General features: G+C 32.7%; 1 protein-coding gene across 2 annotated transcripts; it reads right to left on the bottom strand.

Annotated features, from left to right (window-relative positions):
• Positions 1 to 2,218: 2,218 nt before the first annotated feature.
• On the bottom strand, positions 2,219 to 27,212 carry LOC139491400 (transmembrane protein 39A-like). Of its 2 annotated transcripts, XM_071279071.1 has the most exons (9): positions 27,033 to 27,199; positions 20,032 to 20,236; positions 18,621 to 18,704; positions 14,560 to 14,714; positions 13,481 to 13,754; positions 9,612 to 9,641; positions 5,984 to 6,168; positions 5,015 to 5,135; positions 2,219 to 3,640 (listed from the first exon to the last, which is right to left on the bottom strand). In XM_071279071.1, the coding sequence occupies exons 1-9, from the start codon at positions 27,110 to 27,112 to the stop codon at positions 3,416 to 3,418; spliced, it is 1,359 nt and encodes a 452-aa protein (XP_071135172.1). In that variant the 5' UTR covers positions 27,113 to 27,199; the 3' UTR covers positions 2,219 to 3,415. The 2 variants fall into 2 exon arrangements, with proteins under 2 accessions (XP_071135172.1, XP_071135174.1); XM_071279073.1 differs by lacking the exon at positions 9,612 to 9,641 and having other exon boundaries at positions 27,033 to 27,212.
• Between the last annotated feature and the right edge of the window lie 41 nt (positions 27,213 to 27,253).

Raw genomic sequence — 27,253 nt, 5'->3', positions numbered from 1 at the left:
CGCACAGCCAAACGGACGCCCCACTTTGGCTAGCGTTTTACTGCCGGTCGGGAGAAGACCAAGTGACCATATTTCGTTTCCCTAGTCACCCTTGGGAAAGAACATCAATTAACGAAGATTTAAAATCTTTAAAATTTTAATGGACCTCAGGAGTTAAATAAGATCTTGTAATATATAAGTATATATATCTACTAATGTATATCTAACATACATAAAATTATTAATAATTCATGCATTACATCCTCTCCTCCTTTAAAAAAAAAATTAGAACGCAAAGAACATGAAATTACATGTGTTGAGAAACAGCAAAAAAATGGTGTTATGTTTTATACTCTTTTGCAATGAAATGTTTCCACTACAATTCAAAATGTTAAGGCACAAATATTTGAATATGCGTAGTTAATTCCTCATGTTACACTATATGTTATTGAGAGTTTACAATAAACAATTTAAACTTGAATATTTATCGATTTTTTTTTTACATGATTTATTCTTGCAAATATAAAAAAAAGAAGATGTGGTATGATTCCCAATGAGACAACTCTCAATGTCTGGATTTAGAAAAATATGTTGTTCCGATACTAAACAACAGAGGACGACGCTAGTTGCAATAGTAGATACAACAAACATTAGTTCACATATTGTTCGGTCAACAGAAATGCCATTACGGGAGATAATCAACTTAACATTGCTACATTGTGTATGAACCCGGATGAGACTTTTTCACATAATATACATGAGAGGAAGAATTGCACTTATCATTAACCATACTTCGAAAGCAGACCTTAACGAAAAAGTGATGAATTTAAAAAAACATGTAGACATCATACTAAACAACAGAGGAACGCAACTAGTTGCAATAGTAGATATAACAAACATTAGTTCACATATTGTTCGGTCAACAGAAATGCCATTACGGGAGATAATCAACTCAACAGTAGAATGCAAAATAAACGAAGAATTAGACATAATGAAACAGGACATTACTACATTGCAGATAGGCACGGGAGGATTTAGAAAAGTTTGTTGTCCGAGTACTTAACAACAGAGGGACACCACTAGATGCAATAGTAGATACAACCAACATTAGTTCACATATTGTTCGGTCAACAGAAATGCCATTACAAGAGATAATCAACTCAACAATAGAATGCAAAATAAACAAATAGTTAGAAACTCTGAGACAAGACATCGCTACATTGTGGATAGGCACGGTAGAGGGAAGAGATATTTTCACATGAATACTTAGCTTACCTTATCCATACTGTGGAAGCAGATCTTGATGAAAAGTGAAGAATACTAAACTGTGTGGACCTCAAGAAGTCAGAACACCAAGAGACAATTGATGAACATCTTGTTCAGACCAGAAATGCCATTACGGAAGATGAACAACTCAACAGTAGAATGCAAAATAAATGAACACTTAGAAACTATGATACAGGACATTGCTACATTTTGAATATATACGGAAAAGACGTTTTCACAAGAAATACACCAGAGGAAGAATTTCACTTAGCTTGTCCATACAGTGAAAGCAGAACTTGATGAAAAAATGAAGAATAAAACACCAATGTGAAATTCGTGAAATGGAATTAAGGGATACAATATGTTGGTAAAAATGCATCAAATTATGCAGAGCAACTGGTAACCCATTCATATAGATTGAATGTGCTACGTTCAAATATAAGTGATAACAGTAAATACTGCTTAATTTCAAAGTTTTAAAAATATTTAAGGAATGACCATTGTAATTGTTTCTGTCTATTGATGACACCAGTTCAGTAATACAGGCCTAAATACACAAAATTCCCAATTTGAAAAAAAGCCAATTACTGGAAAATCATAAAAAAGATTCTTGAAGCTAAAAACAATTGTTATAATAAAATAAAAAAAAGAAATACATTTCACTTTATATTTAGAAGCTTTTATAAATGAAATATTGATTTTATAATTACTCTAACGTTATATATTCCCTGAGGGCCTCAGGGAAGATAAGAATAGTAACTGTAACTAGCTGTGTTTACCCTCTTTAAATAAATAATTTATTATAATATTATTATTATTATATATGAGTTACAAGATTAAGAAAATATAGACCTAGATATGTATAAGTTTTTGCACATTATGCTATGTGCACCACACTTTTACGTTACTTCTTCATAGATAGAAAATCATGAAAAACATTGATGAGGGCACAGTCATATAACAAAACTATGTCTATAAGCTGATAGGCAATTTTTTTTTTATTTTAGCCAATCATCAAACAGAGCAAAACATACAGCTTAATTACATTCATATTTATGTAATATTGATGAAAATCTTGTTAGCATGTTATTTAGACTCCCAGATAAGATATTCAAATTTAAGGTAGATTAACTGTATACCGCCCTCTGGGATTGTGAAAAAGCAGTACAAATTGGGTTTAGTTCTTTGCTTTGATAGATTGGTATTTAATGAATAAAAAAAATAAGTGCAATTAAAATTATGATTTTAATTGCATAAATTGAGACCGTTTTTAGCAAATATCACATATTTTTGTTTGATCGTATCAATTTTTCACCTTATCCATTTAAGGGAAGATAACCCAAACAGTATTTTTTTTTATATAAAGGAATGATAAAGAATTTTTTCTGTTTTATTTGACTAGATAAAAAAAAAATCAAAAATCAAAATGAAACCCAACAGGAAATCTAAATTGCTCAGAAATGAACTTTTTGCTGCATTAAGAATTAGACAAATATTCCAACACTGGGAGACAGCTGAAAACCCAAAACTATTATTGGTTTTTAATGTTGGTTGAGACATGGTTCATTTTGTTTATTAGCTTAAGAGTGGTTTAACAACAATCAATATAGTGAAACCTGTTTTAAGAGACCACTCAAGGGAGAGCAAAAAGTGGTCTCATAAGAAAGATGGTCTTTATATACAGGTTCAATCTATATGAAATGTTCTACAGAGGAACATAAAATTAATGGTCTTATAACACAGTTTTTTGCCTAATACAGGTGGTCTCTTCAGCAGGTTTGACTGTGTTCACTTTTTAACTGACTAAACAGTACTTATACATTTTGAGGTAATACTGAAGTATATTCAGTATTATAGTTTTTGTGTTATTTTGTTTGTTTGAGTGAAGTTCATAAAAACCATTGCTTTCAGAACAATAATAAATATTCTTGTGAACTTCCTGCACTGTAAAATCATTCAAAACAATAATACTGACAACAATAGTATGATAAAATAGTACAATAAAATGTAAAACAAAAAAAAATGACTAAACGTTCAATAAAATATAAATCTTTAATTTCTGACTTTCATTCGTCGGTTTTCTTATGTCAAAGTATGTTTACATACACTGAAAGCTTGATCCTTATGACTATGGATTCTAAATCTAGCTGCAACATTTAAATACTTCAGGTTAAAACTGGTCGGCACCATTTTCTTCCTTGTAAGCTTTTGATAATATGATCCTATCTCGTAATAATTTAAATAATGTATAGTAATTACAAAACATCATAAGAGCAACACATATAATATGGTTCCATTCGGTACTTTGTATCAGGCTGAAAAACTGGTACCCAACCAATAACCATGTTAAAATCAGCAACCAGTTAACAACTCTCATTGGTTGGTGAAAAAAGAACTGTAAAATAAAAATTAAAAAAAATTATACTTTAATGATATATTTATAGATTCTACCACTGCATCGAGTGTTATACGATATTTATCCACTCGAGACAGTTAAATTTTAAAATTTAAAACGTGAGGCTTGCCAGAGCGTTTTAAATATTTAAAATTTAACTGTCGAGAGGGGATAAATATCGTATTACACGAGATTTGGTGGTGGAATCTGTTTCTCTAATGATTTTCTAACATTTTGCAGGCAAACTTATTCTTTCTTTTCGAATGATCTGCAAAAAGATGTGTTCTTTCTATGTGACGTCATCAGGCATGGTCGCCTTTTTTCATGCCGTCACAATAGGAAATTCAGAGGAAAGCAAGAAAATTCGACGTCATTATCCGATTTTAACCAATGAAGTACTTCGATCAAACAAACCACACGTTGATTAAATTTTTTTTATACAATGGGTGCAGAAAAGGATAAATTGACAAAGAATTAGAGAAATAATATTATTAATTCGTAAATCTTCAGTTGTGAGAAATAGAGTGGCACACACTAATGGAATAGGATTTGCTTACCCTTCAGGTGCACCTAAAATCACCCTTTATTTTAACTAAATTTATTAATGGCAAGTATTATTAGAATAAAGATACTCCAACATTATGAAGATCTTCTTCATTTAACTTTAATTTTAAAGTTTGCTAATAACAGTTAAAATGGCAGCCTTGGAGGTTGGAGTATGAATTTAAGGAAAAATAATTAAACTATATACCATAAAAGTAATAGTGAAGAAGTTTGGTTTCAATGAGCCGAGTGGTTTCAAACAAAGTTTTTCTTAAAAAAGATACCATACAGAAGAGGATGGATGGTGAATAACAGAGTATAAACATCAAGTATTGAACCAACAAGACTGACATACTGTGGATTCATTTATTGTCATGGATTGAGGGAATATTGAATAGTCGTGGAGATTTAAATTTGTGGTTTTGCCAAAGTTTGCATACATTCATTTAGAAAATCTGTATTTTATTGAACATTTATATGTGTGGTTCCCTTGTACCCACGCAATCTACGAAAATTACCATCCAATGATTGTTATTGAATCCACAGATTTGATTTTTGGTGTTTTAACGCCACTTTTAAGCACTGCATTTAGGCCAGTTTTTATTGGTGGAGGAAGCCAGAGTGCATGGAAAAAACCACCGACCTTCAATAGGAAAACTGACAATCCTAGTCAATTAAGATTGGAGTCGAGTGCAAACACACAACCTCAGTGTTGTCTGGCTAGTGATTGAAGTCGAGTGCAACTTCTCGATCACAGTAGTAACTACGTCTTAGACCACTCGGCCACAGAGGCCCCTTGAATCCACAGTATAAATAAGATTTGTTACTTACATAAAATCGTCCATGCATACTATTGCCAGGTTCAGCAGTTACATTTACCCCTTCAGCTTTAAATAATCCTCTTACATGTTTAACTAGAGCTCCTTGAGGCCAGACTGTCAGCTCAGACCACCTGCAAGTTCAAACAAAACACACTTTTTATATGTACAGTAAAAAAAACCAGGAGTAATGAACTTCAAAAGTACACCAAATTTGCATTTCTTTTAAAGGTAGACACTTTCAGCTGTTCTATAAAAAAGAAGATGTGGTATAATTGCCAATGAGACAACTGTCCACAAGAGACCAAAATGACGCAGACGTTAATAACTATAGGTCACTGTACGGCCTTCAACAATGAGCAAAGCCCATACCGCATAGTCAGCTATAAAAGGCCTTGATATGACAATGTAAAACAATTCAAAAGAGAGAACTAACAGCCTTATTTATATAAAAAAAATGTTTATACAATTTTGTTTATTATTAACTGCCTCAGTGGGAGCATGTTTGCCTCGAATGCTGGAGGTTGTGTGTTAACCAGGTTACCCTGGCTGGGTCAAATCAAAGACTTTAAAATAGGTATTTGCTGCTTCTCCTCTAAGCAATTGGCATCAAGGAGTATGAGCAAAGACTGGTCAGCTCAGAGTCAGAGTTATGTGTGTGGGTAAGGTGACATATCTCCCTTGGGACTTTTACATTGTGAACTAGCACTTTAAAATTTTTGCTCAGCATGTCGGTCTAGTACAAAGCAGGGTTAATATTCAAGTTACATTAGCATGCTATTGTCCTGAATATGCATATTAATTTGCCTCTAGATATTAAGTAACAATCGATCATCATCCTCTTGTATATCAAACATTGAATACTTTGAATAATTGTCAGATTCCCCCCTTCCCCTGTTACTTTTAAAGTACTGGGAAATGATGTCACTTCAACACATTGTGGAGAATTTTATATTCAATATATAATGTTTTTTCAACTTACGCATTATATGGAACGTGTGCATGGCGTCCTTCAACCTTCTGCCATCTTCCCAGGTGTTGAGCACACCTGTGTAACAAATCTAGGTATTTAGGTGGCAGAAAATGTACCATAAAAATAAGGAAAGCACTGACCCAGGTAATACAAACATGTTGTCCAACCCACCATGTGTCGTAGTATAATGTATTCTAGAAAGAAAAACAACTTCGGTTATAATGTGTTTTCGAGAAATAAATACAGATCTCAATGCCAAAAACTAAATACTGTAGATTCTTTAATTTTCATTGGATACCAATTTTTCGTGGAATTCGTAGGCACAGGTTAACCATGAATTTAAATGTTCAACGAATTGCATATTTGACATTGGTTTGTAAGCCAACTTTGGCAAAACCAAGAAATTAAACATCCATGTCATGATGAAAGTGTAAGTTTTATGCAATCCATGAAAATTGTTATCCTTGAAAAAAAATTTAATCCACAGTAAAGCAAATTCAGGTCCTAATCTACAGGGATGGTAGCCCTTAAAACTTTAAAAGGGTTACTATGTCAATGACAGAGGAGTTGCAGTGACAAGAACAGGACTGACAGACAGATGGGCGGGTCAAAAACATTATACCCTAGGCAACATGAAATATAATTGTTTTTTTTTAATGCCCATTGAAAACTAATGACAATAAACCTTGTGCGAACTTTACTTTTGATCCACTTTTATCATATGGAAAGTTAAAAGGATACTGTGGATTCATTATTATTCGTAGGATACCTATTCTCGCCGGTTTTGTGGATACAGGTCCGCGTTCAATATCGTAGCTGCTACGTAGCGCTATGTAGATTTTCTCTATTGAACGTGAAGCTATAGACTAGTTGCTACATAGATATTGATAGCAGCTAAGTAACGCTTCATAGATTTTCTCTATTGAACGTGAAGCTATAGACTAGTTGCTACATAGATATTGATAGCAGCTACGTAGCTGCTACGATAATGAACTCAACCCTTGTAAACAACGATTTCAAATGTTTAATGAATTACAAATTTTATAAAGGGCTTGTATGCAGTGGTTGAAAAAACCACAAAATCAAATAATCATAAAAATCAAAGTAGCCCTCAATCCACGCAAATTGATACCCACGAAAATAGATGAATCCACAGTAAACAGGAATATTGGTTAAGTTTCACTGATTATCAACAAATTTGGTGAAGTTAATGTCAAATATATCCAATCAGGATGGAAAGTACTATTTTTGGGACCTACAAAGTTTGATATTGAATTGATAATTCTAAATATATTGCATGTTATTCAAAACCTTTTCTCAAGGATAAATTTTATTAAAAACAAATATAAAAAGACAGTCTCAATACATTTTGGAGGAAAACTTTGAGAACAAAAAATGTAACATATACGTTGCTTTTCGATTTGAATAAAACTATAATCATATATACAAAAACTTTCATAGGAATCAGTGATCTTTGGTGGCCATTTGACCTTTTCTCCTTTCACTTTGTAAACCCGAAATTGAGAAATTGGGAAAGCAAAAACACAAAATCAAGAAAATCAAGAAAGCAAAAACACGAAAAACTGGAAATAAAATCAATTTCTTGATATCTCAATTTCCCGATTTCTGGATTTCACTATTTAGCTTTCTTAATTTCTCGATTTCTTCATTTCGCGTGAAGTGAAAGGAGAAAACATTGTTTCAGCGAAATGGCTGCATCGGGCCACCATAGTGCTCCTTATTTCAGCCAATATTTCATCTATAGACATGTCAAAATATATCAAAACATTGTCTTCGACTTACATTCACTGAAAAATACCAATTTTACAAATTTTGCATTTTTTTTTAACAAGATGAAATGCCTTGAAAGTATGTTACTTGTCAAAGAAAAAAGTTCTTAAAAAAGATTGATTGATTGTTGGTTGCTTTATGCCGCATTAGCACAAAAAGGCTATATAGCGGCGACTTAACAAAGATGGCTGCAGCTAGCTAAGTCATAGGTGAAAATGCCATTTGCAGAGAGTAAGTGAATGCAATAAATAAACTTACACTTATGTATTAATACAACATATTACGCAAAAGTTAATTCTGTTACATATTTAATCATATATATTCTCATATAACAGTAGTAAATGAGTTACAAAAGAACTTTCTAAATCTAAAACTAATAACATCGAACTTAAATTCTAGTTACTATTTTTGTTTAACATTTTTGTACTGTTCTTGTACATGGTATCATTGAAAAATTCAAAAATCAAAGAATTATGTATTTGTATAATTTGCATCCATTTTTTCAGAATTTGATAGAAATTATCACTAGACATTACATGTTTGTGGTTATGTTTATAATAATTTAGCACCTGAAAAGCATATGGCTGATAGATTTAAGCTAACTAAGACATTTTGCTGACTATGTATATTTCAGGACAAAAAGAAGAAATTTCAGAATTAAAACACAATGGCACAAAAATTTGAATATGAAAATAATCTGCATAATAACTAAAAGATCAATGTTTCCAACAAAAAAAAAAGAACCTGAGAGTGAGACGGCAGACCATTTTTTTTATTTAAAAAAAACTCTTTTACATCTTTAACTTATGGTATTCAACCCATTCATTGTCACTACTACTACTTGCTACTGTTTAAAGGCAATGGGCACATTTTTGTAAATGTACACAAGACCTTGTTATTGGCTCCAAAAATCCATTAAAAGAAGCTATACCTTATGTTCAGACAAACCAAAATAGTGGTACTTTTAGACTTTGATTGAATTCTTTTCTTAAACATTAAATGGGAGAAAACTTGTTACAAGCCTTTTTATCAATTTATCCAACTGAAAACTACGATGAATGCTAAAATTGATAAAGTACTGAAAAAAGCAGAAAATTAATGAAGCTGTTGATATATTTCTTAGTGGCATTTCCTTTTATGCTGAACAAGAATGTGTCCCAAGTATATAGATGCCCCATCCATACTATCATTTTCTATGTTCAGTGGAGCGTGAAAATAGGATAAAATATCTTATTTGGCATTAAAATTAGAAAGATCATATCATAGGGAACATGTTTACTAAGTTTCAAGTTGATGGGACTTCAACTTCATCAAAAACTACCTCGACCAAAAACTTTAACCTGAAAAGGGACAGACGGACGAAAGGACAAACAGAACAGAAAAAAAACAAAAAAACTAATTAAACCCAGAGATTTTTAGCATATATATTATAAACCAATTTTGTTCAAATTTGAAAGTACATATTTAAAAGGGTCTACATTAAATATGGAATGTGGTATTATATGTTCAGTCAATGAAGTATAGAAAATAGGCATTGGAAGCATTCAACTTTGATGATCATGGAAGTATCTTTAGCAGAATATGTGTATATAACTGTTTATACCCACAACAGCCACAACTTCTTTTAAATAAGTACTCTTAAAAAACTTAAACAAATAAAGATGATCTATTAAATAAATAAAAAACACAAATTCAAAAGACAAATCATGCACTAAAATGAAAACATCAATATTGTTGTATAGATTAAATTACAAAACATTCGCTATGCCATACAACAAGATAAATAAAAATATAATTGGAGACAACTCATGCAGAATGATGCACAAAATACTACAATGGGACTTACCCAACATGTTTGACAACTGTTTTGTACATGCTACAATACATTTAGTATTTGTTATATTACTCCTCCTCCTTGTTTGAAAATTATGTCCGCAAAAGAGGTTCTCATAACATGCTAGATTAGATTTAAATATTAGTATTTGTATGCACTCAAATGTTAGACATTTACATCTTAACAAAAGATCAAATTAATATATGTCATATAATAAATAAATACAAATATAATAAAAAAAGAAATCGGTTGTGCATCTACAAGAATTTTTGCTGTAAGACAAACTGTTAATTCAGAATATACATAGCTTTTTTTTATAAAGGTTGGCCACAATTCTAAAAAGACTTTCATATCAAAACTACACAAAATCACAGTAATTTATTTCTGTAGGTCTTTATTTTACATTTTCTTTTTTTTTTTTTTTAGTAATTTCTGATAGTATATGACTGCTGATGGAAAAATAAAATTTAGATGTTGAGAATGTTTTTTTATCATTCTACCCCAGCCCAGCAACATTTTAAGGTGGTACCCAACACTTTCACTAAAATTAATTTGGCTCGTTTAATTTTCATAAAATTTTTAAAAAGTATTCACTTCTTGACCCTTTAACCAAAATATATAAATTTCAAAAATTTTGAACCAACCATTTTGTCAGAAAAATTACACTGGTTATATAGCAGATTGACAAACACCAATTTTGATCATTGAGAAGCTTAATATTCCCTTTACAACACAACGTTATTAAAACGTTTGGCTGATTTTACAGAGTTATCTCCCTGTAGTGTTAGGTACCACCTTAATGCCATTTTCTGATTAAAAATTATCAAAATCAATCAAATTGAAGTGAAACAACTTCCCCCAATTTCAGGGTTCTTGCTAACATGGCTAAGGATTTCTGAAGACAAGTCCAGGGACTCATCATTTTAAGCCATGATGAGTCCAACAGTAAGAAGAAGATATTTTATTGCAATATAATTTATTATGTTAGTCTCAATGACCTTATACATGTTATAGAGCAATGAAAATACATTAAATTCAGATTTCTTTTAAACTTTTGCAAAAAATTGATGAAATATATGTTCAGTTCAGGGCTCACGCTACCAGGCGACTTGGGCGAAGAAGTCGCTTTCCCGACCATCACTTCGCTTTCCCCGACCCCCAAAAGCGAAAACAAGTCGCCCTGTTCTTGACGATACTCGCTTTCAGTCGCTTCCGTCATCGGCCTTTTTCAATTTCTACTAAGTTGATGAAACATCATTTTTTTATTGATAATTAAAGAAATTTAGACATAAACGATTCATTATCTTAATAAGAAAAGATGTTGAAGCATTGTCTTTGCAGTGTGTAGCAGGTTACTTGATAAAAATATAACTTTTTATCACTTTGTGCATTTCCGCAAGTTCCGGTGCTTGTTTTTCGAAAACGTACATCAACCTAAATTTCGGCAGCAAAATAAGTTTGTTACTTCATTTAAACGTGATAAAAGTTGCCTTCAGTAAATGTTTAATCCATTTATTGCATTAAAAACGTCATGTTCCTTTCCAAATAACTTGTCAAACATCGTTCATTTTTGTAAATTTTCTTGCATTCGTCTGCCATTGACCGATTTCTAAACTACGGATCTAAACCGGACCAGCTAAGACCGAAATCCGTACTTTTACAATAATAACTACGGACGCACGGATGGAACAGCTGACAGAAGAATATTGATCCCAAAGGGAAAAATTATGTATTCCACACGCATTAAGAGACTTTTGGTTACATCTGATTGATTGGTGTATATAATTCCCTATATTTTTTATGGATTGTTTCAAACTATTGATTAAAGTTTCTTAACTCTGAGACTATTATACTAATATCAATATATTATGGCCAAGCTTAATAACTTTTATATTTTTTGATGAGAAACAGTGAATTTCATACACAAGATAGTTTTTTTATTAAATTGTAATTGATATATTATAATTTCTTTACATTTTTTAAAATAATTTTTTTTTTTTAGTGCTAGATATTAAATATTTAGTTGGTAGTTTCTCACAAGAACCTTAGTAAAACTTAAACAACTTTTAATTTGAAATGTTACTTTAATTGTATACTCAGATATGAATTGAACAATATAAAAAGAACATTATTTACATATGACCCTTTATACTATAGTAAAATCCAAACATTGTAGCGCACTGCGCGAATGAGCACTTCTCTTTCAAATCTCACCACTTCTCCCTATCAGTTTCAAAAAGAGAAGTCACTTCTCCCTATAATTCTGAAGTAGTGTGAGCCCTGCAGTTTATACAAAATATTTCAATCTGGATGCATCTTTTGGACTCGCAAGTTTTGAAAATGGTGAGTCCAGACACATTTTCATGGACATGCCTTGGTGAGGACCCTGCATTTTACAATCATTTATAGAACTGTCCTTAATTACAGATCACATTGGTCTGATGACCAGTACATAACACAATCAAGAAATTGATTTATTTAATGATTAATGCATTGTCAAATGTTTATCCTTCCCCCCAACTGTTTGAAGGAGAAGAAAATGTGTGTTACTGACAGAAATTAACCAAATTGAAATAGAGAACAATGATTTTGATAGCTCTGAAAAAATGGATGAGTTATCATTTGTATGATACTTAATATAAATCTTTTTAAAGAGGGTGTCCATGGAAAAACCAGGCAGTGGATGGCACATGACAGATTTTGTTTTCAATTTTTTTCATCTATTTCATATCACAAATTCATTCTTTCTCAAGTTAAATTTTGTTTTTTTATTAACTGCAACAAGTAAAGAGAAAAAAATACATAGAAAGCACTGAAAATACATTGAAAAGGGGACATAACTCTTCATTTTGTTCACAGTTTTGTTGCGTTGTAAGTGAACTTTAAAATCATTTTCTGAGCCATCCACTATTGATTCAAAAATATCTTTGACATATATCTCCTTTGTATGATATAAACATTGCATTGGAACCAAAAATTCAGTGGGAAAAAAATTATGTTGTGCCACCAATATCATAGGATTTGCCTGATATTTACTTTGACAGCCTCTTTAAAAAGACATTAGTATGTACAAAAAAGTATATAAAGCTTGCATTTGTTCTCTCAGTTCTCCCTCCCAATAGAATAACCCTATAGAATTTGGTCTATTCTTGAAATATGATGTGCTTTTATAATGGTTTAATTAAACTATGCATACATGTATTCAAACCATGCATATGAAGAAGTTCAAACAGAATGTCTAAATTCAAAATAAGTGATTCCATAGCCGTAAATTAGAGAAATTATTTTGTTTACATATAAATGATACCAAACAAGAAACAAAACCACTCTTAGTAAGATAATCACCTTTTTTGGGTTGAAAATGTAGTCCTTAATGACAATTCATTAGGAAAATCTTCATTTTGGTAGGACTTGTAGGAATAAATCTTATACATGAATTTTTCAAGATAAAAAAAATACCTGATAATAATTATTTCTAAAAATCAATGGAGGATGCATGGCATGGTTCAAACTGTAAAATAACAACTTAGGCACTGCAAAGACAATCTCTGGAAGTGACATGGTTACTTTGTTACTTATAAAGGCATTGATAAAATAATATCTAGAATAAAATTATTTCTAAAAATCAATGGAGGATGGCATGGTTCAAACTGCAAAATAACAACTTAGGCACTGCAAAGACCATCCCTGGAAGTGACATTGTTACTTTGTTACTTATAAAGGCATGGATAAAATATATTAAAGCGGGAACATCTCTAAAAGCCATTGTTCTCACAGTATCTAAAATTGAGAATGGAAATTGGGAATGTGTCAAAGACCAAACAACCAGACCGTAGAACAGAAAACAGCTGAAGGCCCCTATTTGTATTTATTAAACTCACCTGTGCAAAACATAAAGGAATGAATGTCATGTAATAGGCTGTCAATAAGGAGTTAAATAAAATCTGCTTGATTCTCTGGTTAAAATCTCGCTTTAAAACTTCAACTTCCTGTCTGACGATATCTGGATTCATGGAACAATTGTGGAACAAGATGTCAATGTCTTTATGTCTTTGTCTAGGAACTGGACGATCTGAAACTGGTGCAGGCCACACAAACATCTTATGATAAAGTGGTTTTATTGTTGGTCCGAACATAAATACATATGTTAACATCCTGTAAAAAAAAGATACTCGATCATATCATAAAACTAAAACATGATATTAACCACTTGAATCCCTGTGTATAATAAACAGTACTTATAATAGTATGTGTATGGAACCTGATGTACAGTAGTTGTCGTTTGTTTATGTAATTTATACGTGTTTCTCCTTTCTTGTTGTTTTTTTATTTTATATAGATTAGACCGTTGGTTTTCCCGTTTGAATGGTTTTACAATAGCAATTTTGGGGCCCTTTATAGCTGCTTGTTCAGTGTGAGCCAAGGCTCCGTGTTGAAGGCCGTACATTGACCTATAATGGTTTACTTTTTTAAAATTGTTATTTGGATGGAGAGTTGTCTCATTGGCACTCACACCACATCTTCCTATGTCTATTATATCTTATCTTATGTTATTTTGTTAAACCCCTTTCTTTTATTATTTCATCCACAATAATGGTATACCCATTACCTTCTGTACATCTTTATACTGAAAATGAGATAGCAACAACAGATTTCATTTTTTTGTTGATTTTTTTGGTGTTTAAACGCTACTTTTAAGCACTGCTTCTGGGCTATTTTATGTCAGCCAGTTTTTCATTGGTGGAGGAATCTGGAGTGCCCAGAGAAAACCAATAATCTTCTATCAGAAAACTGACAATCCTAGTCAATAAAGATTGGAATCAGTGCACCCACACGAGATCAAAATCTCAGTGTTTACTGGCTAGTGATTAGTAGTAAATACTAAGACCACTCGGCCAATGAGGCCCCATAGCAACAAAAGACCCATACATATTAATTTTCTCTGTGGCTTCATACTTACGGACAACATAAAAACAAACTGTATAACAGTGAATGATTTATCAGCACATAGTATCCTGTTATTGCCAAGGTTACGACAATCAGCTGACAGACCAGTACTTTTATTAACCATACTGCCCAAAATAATGGTGATTTGCTAGAACGAGATCCTGAAATCTGAAATTGAATTAAAACAATATAAAATCAAAGAGCTGAAAGCTCTGAAGAAAAATGACGCCACTGTCTCTAATATTGGGATAGTTTTTATGCAAGTCTTGATTTTCACATACCGTAATTAGTTTAACAATGCAACATGTCTCGTAAGCATATAATTGATATTCGTATATATGTGTGTGTGTGAAGTGAAGGTGACAACTGGCTGTTTTTTTAAGACAAATGAATAGGTCAAGACTACCTGAATTGTACAAATAAATACCGTAGAAAGGCTTGTATATTTCTCACTGGTACATAGTCTGAATCTGGGTCCGTTCGCGCCCACTCACGTTCGCCCCCTTTCACTTTCACACCCTAAATGTTCGCACCCAATCTTAATTGGTTTTGTGTTTAATAACTCTGTAAGCAAGTGTTTTCTTATAAGTATAATTGTTGTCATTGTCTCAAAATAAAGTGAGACAGCATTTTTATTTGTGTTGAATAAATCTTAATCATGTTTTGGATAGCGTATTGTTAAAAATAATAATAATCCTTTCTAATTAAAGTGGTATTTTGTCAACGTTTTATTTTGTGTTGAATAACTCTTAATCATGTTTTGGTTAGTGTATTGCTATAACTTTGTTTCATTGACTTCTTTCAAAATGAAGTGAGATTCTGACTATGTTTTTTTCTGTGTGTTGAATAGATTTTATCATGTTTTGGTTATAATAGTGGATTGCTATATTTTGGTTCCTATATTTTATTGTTTCGTTGTTTCAGATCAAAGGGACCAAGCTGTTAAAAACAATTATCTTTTGTGTTTTTCCTTTAAAATCTTCAATTTTTTACTCATACCAAGCTATAAATACATTCAGTATTTACACCAAAGCAATTTAAAACAACAATCATGATTTTCCAATTATTCAACTTGAATTTGAATTAAAATTGAGCGCGAATGAGTAGAGTGCGAACGGACCTTGGGTGCGAACCTGCAAGTTGCGAAAGTGTATTGGGCGCGAATAGACCTGATACCACAAAATATTAAGTAAATAATCTTTTTGTTACTGTTATCAAAGGTCTAATGAAACTCAGGTAATTTCAAACATTTGTCAAAGAATTCTAGTCAAACCGGCACCTGGTTAAATTGGCACCTGGACAAATCAGCACCTGGTTAAATCGACACCTGATATAGTCAATTCGTCACCCATGTTAAATATATATTTTAACAGTATTTTAAGCAAAAAGAGTTAAAATAAGTAAGGGGTTGCCAGAATTTTTTTCAGTATTTAAGCAAAAAGAGTTAAATACTAACTTTCACATTTTTGGGTGTTCATTGTACATTTTGTATATATTTATTTTTCTCAACTAAATGACATTTTTGGTGTATTTTTAATGATATATATATGAGTAGTCAAAATAATTATTACGTCTGGCAAGGCTTTTTAAATTTTATTCTGGGACACCTTTCTATGACTGCAAGGCTATGTTAATTTTTTTCTGGGACGCCTTCCTACGAACTTCGTAGGAAGACGTCACAGAAAAAAAATAAAATAGCCTTGCCAGACGTCATAATTATTTGGACTAATACATGAGATATTGGATATTTTTATGCATTATTTAAACCAGTTGAACATTTTACAGGATTGTTTGTTTAATGCTTTTTAAACTTTACTGAAAAAAAACACCTTAAATTTGCTTAATATTTGGCATGAAAGTTTGATTTATTGAAAGGGACTCATAGTTTTCCATTTTTTTTAAATAATTGTCTAATTGTTAAAACAACAGCTTGGGTAAGGGCTTCGTTGTTTACCTTTATACACAACAACATAATTTCACTTTGGTTTCGTTGTTTACCTAAATACACAACAACATATTCACTATGTACTTGGTAACAGTTATTAATTAATTGAAAAGAAAATATTATAACAAATATTATTGGATGCCGAATTGACGTCAAATAGGTGCCGATTTGACTAGATGCCAATTTAACCAGGTGCCGACTTGACTTGTACGTTTCAATTCCTCTGCGATCGTTTGCGGTATTTTCTTGAGAAAAACCTATTTTCCATCATCAAAGAGAAGAAGAAACTGCTTGAAAATGATTCTGGAACGCTTCATGATTGTTAAAATAAGTTAAATTAACTCAAAAAACAATTTTAAAACTTGCGATGTTTAAACAGGAAGTTTCAAAAGCACGTGTAAAAAAAGAAATTAACCGGTGAGAGTGGAAATCCGTACATAACAGATATCACTATAGTACGACTTTGAAAGCAAAACAGTTCCATCCTTTTGTAAAACAGTCTTTAATATACCTATCACATTAATGTTTGAAGGGTCTTAAGCTTATTCAAACCATAAAAGTCGGTATGAAAGACCAAAACGGAATGAACAATAACCGATTACGTTTTGTAGTTTACAAATTCTAAACTGGTTCCCGTCAAACTACAACACTTTGTCCGAGTGTAGTGGAATACAAGCAGAAACCAGTTAGTTTGTAAACTGGTTCCTGGCTGATTACTACACAATGACCTCTCATGCATAATTAATGATAACACAAGCAGATTCCAGTTTGTATAGAAAATAGTAAATACGAAACCAAGCGCGGTAGGCAGAGAAATGTAATGAAGTACAGGTCGCCAGTAATGGAACAATGACTGCGTCATTTTCCAAAAAATCTGGATGCCATTACATGTATGATGAAATAAATGGAGACACAGATGAAGCCCCACTTGCATATACAACTTAATAAAGGGACATAACTCAGAAATAGAAAAAGAGATGCCACCCAAATTTAATCCGAACCTGATTTTTGTGATAATTAGCATTGTGTTTAAGTTTCATTTCATTTATTGAGGCAAACTTAAGTAAGAGAACCGAAACCAAAAAATTAAGCAGTTTTTCAATTTGAAAGTGACCTAACTATAGACAAGAGGCTGTCACAACGACAGCAAACCGGATTAATTAACATTTATTTGTGTCCTGGCAATATCACAAGAACCATAACTGATGAACGGTGAAAGTGAAAATCGTCAATATCAAATTAAACCTCCATTTTGTCATCAGTATCAACATATTAAAATTTGAAAGAGCTTAGGTTGAATGGTTCATGAGTAAATGCAACAAGATGAATGGAAACGCCATTTTTTTATCTTTCAAGAACCATGACTCCTGAACGGTAAAAGTCAAAATAGACATTATTGAACTTCACCTCCATTTTGTCATCAGTAACAAACATATTAAAATTTGAAAAGCTTTGGTTAAACAGTTCATGAGTAAATGCACGGACACGACTGGAAACGCCATTTTTCAATCTTTCAAGAACCATAACTCCTGAACGGTAAAAGTCAAAATAGTCATTCTTGAACTTGACCTCCATTTTGTCATCAGTAACAACTAATTAAAATTTGGGCAGCTTTGCTTGAACAGTTCATGCGTAAATGCATGGACACGACTGGAAACGCCATTTTTCAATCTTTCAAGAACCATAACTCCTGAACGGTAAAAGTCAAAATAGTCATTCTTGAACTTGACCTCAATTTTGTCATCAGTAACAACATATTAAAATAAACGGAAGCTTTGGTTTAACAATTCATGCGTAAATGCACGGACACGACTGGAAGCCCCATTTTTCAATCTTTCAAGAACCATAACTCCTGAACGGTAAAAGTCAAAATCGTCATTCTTGAACTTGACCTTCATTTTGTTGTCAGTAACCACATATTAAAATTTTGAAAGCTTTGGATGAACGGTTCATGTGTAAATGCACGGACAACATTTGGTTGCCGCCCGACCGCCCCCCGTACATCCCCAAATCAATAACCGACATTTTTGTCACAAAAATCTGGTTAAAAAGTATATTGGACACATACAATCACTATATAGCTATTATACATATTTTATACAGTGGTATTAATTATAATTTATAGTTACCTCTTGAGCCAAACACCAGATTAGTCGTCTACTCATTAAAACACACAGGAACAACAGGAGGTATGGATCAATAAGATAAAAGTTCTGAAATAAAAAAAGTTGTTTTGAATTATTGTAGCTATGTTGTTACAAAACTTGTGTCACCATTCCAAACTAAGAAAATGGCAAGGTTATACTGTGGATTTATTAATATTGGATGGATACCAATTTTCATGAATTTCCTTGGTACAGGTTAACCACAACATTAAATATTCAACAACAGACAAATTTTCTGTAGGCTGGTAAGCAGACTTCGAAAGGGGGTTGGGGGGGGGGGGGGGGGGGGGGGGGGGGGGGGCTAGGATGAAAAAAATTTTGTCCTGCATTTTTTTTAGCTGTAATCTCTGTCCTGCCTTTTTATTTTTCACTCTGTTTGGTCCTGCCTTTTTTTAAAAGTTTATCCTGACTTTTTTTTACCTAAATTGTCGTCCTGACTTTTTTTTTTGCAAGTGTCTCATCCTGCCTTTTTTTTTATACTCAAAACTCCTGTCCTGTCTATTTTTTTCAAATTTCATCCTAGCCCACCCATAAAAATCAAATGGTAGATCCCTAAATGTTACATGTATATATACGATCCTAGTTATTCTTTCCTAATTATTTTGCGGTGTATTCATTTTTTTTATGGGTTTTGTGTATTGTAAAACATTTAAATTTTTGTGGACATATATATATATTTTTTTTTCAAAAGTCTGCATACTAGCTTATAGAAAACTTAATTTTCTTTAAACATTAAAATTCATATGATTCACCTGTACCCACACAATCCCCAAAATTGGGTGTCCCACAAATATTAATGAATCCACAGTATATCTGCAATTCTGAAAATTGTATAACCATGATAACTGTTATCATCATACACTTCCAATAATATCAATAAAATCATATATATATATATACTGTATAGTGATATAAACACACAATGCATACATGTATATATATACATGTATAATCTAAGTGGTACTGTTGTCTTTACTAAAGATTAAACATACATGTTGACCTATATGCCTTTTTTTGGTTGTTGGGTTTTTATCCATTCCAAAATTTCTGTTCATTCATATCTACATTGTATCTTAGCCTAGACATGTTTACTTTTGTTATTTCTATAGTTGCTAACTTCTATGTCATATGGTGTCTGGTGGAGAGTTGTCTCATTGGCATTTATAATACCACATCTTCTTATTTTTATATAAAATAACATTGATTACCGTCATTAGGTGTGTAGTATACACACCTTTAAAACCCTAAAAGGAAGTTGGTAGAGGGGGAGGGTATTATTTATCAACCAATAAACACATTTTTTTTTAATTAATATTGTTTTCTAAATTTTTATAATAAAAAAGGGTCAAATTTAGTATTCTATAAATATACAAACCAATGCATAATTAGCATGACTATGAGGAAGCCACCAGACTGTTTTATATAAGTTGATATACTGTAATCCCATAACTATAATTCCAAACACATAAACCATAGCCTCAAATGACAGGTTGCTGTCTGAAGGTATGTCCGGGAGGTGAGAGTGCTTTGGAAGTACAGCCATTGATGCCAAAGGGACCATGTTTGGCTCTCTTTCTTCACTGAAATGACAAAGTTGCACATATAAACATGATAAAGATAACTCTAATTCAATGTTCAAAAAAATGTTAAATTATTTTTATTTATTTTTTTATGATTTCAAGATGTTGACAACATAGTGAAACAATTGACATTGCATTATAACAAGCTGTTGTTACTTCTTGCTTGAGGAAACATCACTGCAAACTTATGTGCACTCATTGTTTTTTAAGTGTTGTGAGATTGTTAATACATATGTATTACTTTACAGTTTAAATTCTTCATGTTTGCAACCATAAAGGCGAATCAATATAAAAATCAATAGATCACCAAGTTTTTTTCAATTTCTCTGAAAGGAATATAAAAATATTCTAGCTCAACATGTACAGGTAAGGGCAAGTCTCTGAAAAAAAGTTAACATCTCTCTAAACATCCAAGTATTTATGAGATATTGTAAGATATAGATTGCTCCACAACATGTTCGAGAGATCAATATAGCGACTTATTCAGTCTCAGGAAAAGTCACTTTCTACATGTCCTAAAAAAAAGGTAATATCATGACTATTAATCTAAACGAATGGGCTTCTCAAAATTTTCCAAAAAAAAAAATTTACTAATTTTTGCACTTGGACACAGTAAAATCATATGGGCTACTACAAAGTTTTAAATTCTTAACCTTACCATGTGACGTGCACATAATCAAATGAGAATGAGAATAAAACTTCCACGACTCAGTTGTTCGTCTCTTTAGTTAAATACATTTTGTAAAAACCCTGGTTGAATATATATATATAAGTTTTAACCCTTTTTAAATTCTTTTAACAGAGGGTTACCATGGTCTGTGTTCCAGCTAGGATTTGAAAATAGAGGGGCGCGTTTTTAAAAAGGGCACTTTAGCGCGTTCTCACTGAAAAAATCAAATACTTAATGAAATATTTTTAGCAAGCATGTAGCTAAGGGAGCTACCATTTGATTTTTATGGGGGGGCTAGGATGAAAAATTTTGTCCTGCATTTTTTTTTAGTTGTAATCTCTGTCCTGCTTTTTTATTTTTCACTCTATTCGGTCCTGCCTTTTTTTTATTAGTTTATCCTGACTTTTTTAACCTAAATTGTCATCCTGCCTTTTTTTTTTTGCAAAGTGTCTCATCCTGCCTTTTTTTTTTACTCAAAACTCCTGTCCTGCCTATTTTTTTCAAATTTCATCCTAGCCCCCCCATAAAAATCAAATGGTAGCTCCCTAAGTTAATTACTCTATACTATGATATACAAGTTAAAAACATTTATTTAGAACATACAAGTTAAAATCAAACTGAGAGCACTAATAGTCATTAATACATGTATATTCATTTCTCTTTCAGAACTACAGATTGTTCAAAGAAGAGTTCAAATGCAAATAAATATTATACAACATTGACAAGTCTTCTGTTTTTCTTTTTGAAGAAGGTTGTAACACATTGATCAAGAATTTTTTCAAATTTAGTTTCATCACAGTTTAATTTTACAGTTAATATTTTTATAATGTCTGTGTTTTCAAGTTTGCCCTGTGACTTGTCTTTATCAATTTCACCTGAGAGAATATTCTCTCCACCTCTGCTGTACTGAGTGGTTGTATTATTGCAACACTGAATAGTTTTGCAACAAGAGGGTACATAGATAATAGGTTTTTATCCTTATGACAAGGTGAATGAAATAGCTCTAGCAGACTAGATAAGGAACGATCTGTAAGTTCTGCTGATGACACAAGAGCGATAAAGTCCTGCCATTGAATAAGGAGAGTTTCAGGGTCCATGTCAAATGTATTTGCCAGAGCTTCTATCTCTGTATAACCATACATTGTTTCAATGTTGTCTGTTCCTGTAAGGTCTAAAATGGCCAACTGATCGATTGTGTCAGCATCCTTAAATCTAACTGTTATATTTTCAATTAATCCATTGAGAAAGCACTCTCTGACTTTAGTATCAAAATCTACTGGGGTCGGGTCAGTAATGATACATGTGCTTCTCAAATGTTCCTCTTTTTGAAGCCATGGGCCTTTCTGGGTCTTTCTTGTTGTCAACAAAAATTGACAGTTTTCTCCACACTTGTTCTAATGTTGCCAAGATGAACATCCCTCTTCTGAAAAACAAGTGAGAGGCTACAAATGTGTGGCAGCACATCTGCAAGTAGCAAAACTGCTTTCAGCATGGCAGGATCTTTAAGATTTTTAAGCAGGCCATTAAAATCACTGGATCAGTTCGAATTTCTGCAGACTCTAAATGAACAACAAGAGACCTGTATGGTCCCAATTGAGGATATTGCTTGATCATGACTTAGCCAGCGATGATGTTTTGCTAGTTTAATAGCTAAAGGTGCCTGATCAAAAGCTTTCTGTATTTCTTTAAGTCTATCAGTGTTGCAGCAGCTATATTTATAATACTCATATAAAGCTTCAAGCACCTGGTCAAGCTTCTTCATGAGTGGAATTTGCTTAAAACTGTCTCTGAAGGCAAGGGCTAAACGGTGATCTCTGCAATGATGTGTCAAAAGGTGAGGGTTAAGGTCCTTCAGTTGTTTGGAAACACCATTAATGCGGCCTGTAAAAACGGCTGCACCATCTGATGCAAATCCTGCCATATCTTGAATTGAAAGTTCACGGCTACTTAATTCATCTGTTATAGCTTCAGTTATGTTATCTGCTTTTGCATTTGGCAATTCAATGTCTGTTACGAATCCATTTTGAACTTTACCATCCTTGCTAATGTAACGTGTACAAATAGCTAAATGCTTAATTGTCCTGTTATTTGTAACTTCATCTACCATTGTAGCATAACATGGACTGGCTTTCATATCATCCAACAGCAGTTGATGTACTTTTGAACTTAATATTTCCAACAACTCATGAACTGTATCCCAGCTTGAATAAGTTGCATTTTTAGCTAAACGAAGTTTAGATAAATCTGTTGCTCCAACATCAATGCAGAGATCAACTGTTGATCCAAATAAGTCAAGTGGCAAGTGATGGCGCAGAATAAAAAAAAAGAACTTTCAGAGCATCCTTCACTGCTTTTTGTGCACCAGTAGATATATTACATGTATTAGAAGCCATGTCATCAATGGTGTGTGCCATATCTAAAGTTATTGCATATTTATGTTGTTCACTGTCTTGATGGATTTGTATCTTATCTTTGCACAACAGTTTATAACCTACAGTAGACCATGTCTGACTTCCATTACTTCCGTGTGATTGATGCTTGTTACAAAGTTTGCAAAGCATGACATCAACTAATGTTCCATCCTCACTAAAGTCTTTGTCAAAATATAACCAGGAATACTGTTTCAACCAATTATTATTTATACCAACTTTGTGTTTCCCACTAGGATTTCTTGTCCGTATGGAGGAACGAAGTGTAGGGTTAGGATTTTCTTGAGTTGCTTCATTGTCTTGTATTTGTGGTTGTATAGAAGTTTCGGCTGTCTCAATTACAATTTCAGGGGTCTCATTTCCATCATTACTGAAAGAAGATAGAGAGAGTGGGGTAAACTTTACACTGACAGTTGTGTAGGTTTGGTTGTCATGAATTTAATCGGACTTTCGAGAGCTCCGTAATCGGCACAATAATAAATTAATTCAATTTTGAAAGTTTATTATCAATTCAACAATCATCTCAGTATATTTCATGTTGAGCGTATTAAATAATATCAATATTAACGGTTAGTCAAAACAGATTTCAATTCAAGAAAAAGGATATAAAAATCGGACTTTAGAGTGCTCCGTAATCGGCAGAATTTACAATCTGTCATGACAATAGAGGAACAATTGAGATATCTGATAGAAACCTTTCATCTTCTCGATTTTTCATAAAAGTAAAGAATTAAATTATTGTTTTACCTTTGATGGTCATTATTCTTGAAAAAAGATGTAATAGACTGGCAAGTCTTTGATATTTTCTTCTTGTCATTTTCGAGTTGGTCAATTTTTCTTTTTTTCGTCGGCATTTTGCGTGTTGACGATTTACAATATATACTATTGGAATAATTCTTTTTTAATGAACGTTATTTTATAAATAACAAATACAATAGAAATGAACATCGTTCACATTTATTTTATAAATTCTATTTTGCATCATCAGGTGTTAAAATAATCAATTCATTTAACTTGATGTTTGGTGCTTCAGGGCAAAGGGATTAGACAGGGTGGTAAATTTCACCTGATTAAGTAATTGACTCCAATCAAATAGGTGATTATATACAGGTAACAAGTGTCAACAATTTTAATCTGTTGTCTTCATGAAGTGTGTGTATAAAGAACTCAACAAAATGGCGACGATATGATGAAAAAAGATGTTTTTTTAAACTTTTTTTCAAAAGGGCACAGATCTAGAGGTGCGCAAAATTTCAGGGGCGGGGCGTGGCACCCCTCCATTTCATGCTAGCTGGAACACTGATAGTTACATAAACCAAAAGTTAAAACTCTGTTGTTGCAGCTCATCACTACCACTCATTACATAGTAAGTGTCCCCCCCCCCCCCCCCAAAGCCTTTTGGTCAATAATTATGATTACTTGTGAAAATAATACATTTTTGGTTGTTTAAGTTCATAAAATAGAACAACAAAACATGTATGTAACAGACATGACAGAGAGCACCTTTGGCTTTTATTTAGAAAGTAGTGTTTAGTCAAGTGACTTCATTATAGACATTAATTAATATTTAACACATTCAGTTTTATTTGCTGCATGAATTAATTGTTCATTGAACATGTTGAATTTATTATGCTTTTGTCATAAAATTGTAAAGGTACAAGGTATGGATTATACATGATCATCCTATGGACATTACGGAGGTAGGGGAACATATCATTGAAGATTTGTCCCCTCGTCTAGAAATCGAAATGTCAGGTCCCGTCATATATATTATCCTGGAAATATGTATTGTGACATTTTGGACCCTGCCAAAAAATCCGAATTGGGACATTTCAATAAATTTTGCGTCAATGATGCAGTGATCTGGAAGGATTTTTTCTCTATGGGCCCAGGGCCCCTCAAAATTAAATTCAAGGGGCCATTTTAAAAAATAATGGGCCATATTGTCAAATGAATGGGCCATTTGAATTGACTACAGTGAAAAAGTAAAAAAGTGTATATCTCGGCAAAGAGATGGTGGTACTTACCTTTATGATTTTAAATAATATAATAGATATTGTGCCTGTGATTTTGTTATTTCAATTCAACAAAGAATGTAAAATAATTTCTTCCAAACCAGATAATATTTAAGATATCCTTTATTTACAATGTTTCTACTGCTACTGTTGTCTTGTTCATGTGCATGGGTTTTTTACATTAAATTTGGGTCTTCGTCGATACCATACTTATTCCCGACGTTCCGTATTAGAGGACGTATTTGGCATTTCCTCTGCACTTCTTGTATATTTATTACTTCATCACGATGACAACAATAACAGTAGAGAGTATCATTAATTGATAAAACAAAACAACAATGCGCTGAAGGCATGTTTACAAAATGTCAAAACAAGCCAAAGACCAAAAAGTGACAAGGACAGTTAGTCTCCTTTTATGGAGACAAAAACTATATTCATAAAAAGGCTTTGGGGTTTTTCAATCGAAATAGTAGCAAGCTGAACTAAGTTAAAAGATAATAATTAGAGACAAATCTCGTCTGTACTAGCCAAATTTTACAAGTTTAAGGTTGTAAAAAATCATATCATGAATGATGGTTAATTACGTTTGTTGGGTTATCAGTTACACCCCATGGTTCTATTATTTCCATAGGAAAAAACCCGAGACGTCCCAAAAATATATAGGTGCTCCTATCATTGGAGGAACATTACACAGTTTTGTACACACACATGGCGGCACGGAACACGATCGGAAATCCATTTGACGATATCTAAACGTATCGAAACGAAGTGAAAAATATCGTGCGCCACGTGGGCGCTTACATAAGTCACTCTATGCGCCATTTCTGGTCGATATGCGCTATAGGCGCACGACCTTCCCGATCACTGATGATGTCTCAAATGGATCTCTGATGGATTCCTCTTTGGGTCAAAGAGAATTACATACATGTAATAACATCATAATATATATATTTATGGGGACGGAGTCCCCAATAACAGTAGAAAATTCAATAAAAAAAAAATACGGGAAAATTTCCCGAATTTTTCATTGTACTAATGAACTGAAAATCGTTCAATTTTTTTTTGTCGTGTTTTGAAATCCCAGACCTGCGCAGAAATGTACAATGTACTTCCCTTTTCCGGTCTCGTTTGTATGAAACTTTGAGTAAAATATATATTTATCAGTCTAGTAAGTAGTATAAAATAGGAAGGAACGTGCAATACCAATTTCATTTTTAATAATTCCTTGATATGAAAAAACGTTACCTGATGATAACGTTTCTTTGTTTACATTGCATATGACGTCATAGTTTAAATAACATCACAACTAAATCCCTAACAACAAAACCAAAATCGGAAACGTTACGGTATTTCCGTTTCTTTTTTTTTAAACAAATATTTAAGTTACAAAAAAAATAATTCATACAGACTTCGTCCCCATTTACAGGTAATGCCTGCCTCAGGGGCAGATCCAGCCATTTTAAAAAGGGGGGGTTCCTAACCCAGGACAAAGGGGGGGGGGGGGGGGTTCCAATTATATGTCCCCATTCAAATGCATTGATCGTCCAAAAAAAAGGGGGTTCCAACCCCCGGAACCCCCCCCCCCTCTGGATCCGCGCCTGTGCCTCATATTATAACATGTATTATAACCAGATAAAAAAATCTGTGATAGGATTTGTAGCTCAAGTGGTTTTATTTTTTACCCTCCGTTACTATTCTTATGTCCACTATTTTGATAGGACGAGGACTGTATCCTTGATAAAATTCTTCGACATGCAGGCATGATACAAACGTGTCTCCATATGTTTTCTTTTCTAATATATGTTTTCGTGAATATGAAATGGCGAAAGCCAAACCGGAAACTTAAATTCTAACATCCAAATAAGGTAGGGAACGCATCCGAATTTAATTAGCGTATTTATAA

The sequence above is a fragment of the Mytilus edulis genome, chromosome 10 (genome assembly GCF_963676685.1).
Source record: "Mytilus edulis chromosome 10, xbMytEdul2.2, whole genome shotgun sequence".
NCBI classification, from domain to species: domain Eukaryota; kingdom Metazoa; phylum Mollusca; class Bivalvia; order Mytilida; family Mytilidae; genus Mytilus; species Mytilus edulis.
The sequence above is the reverse complement of the archived record's forward strand: the minus strand, read 5'-3'. Positions and strand labels throughout refer to the sequence as shown.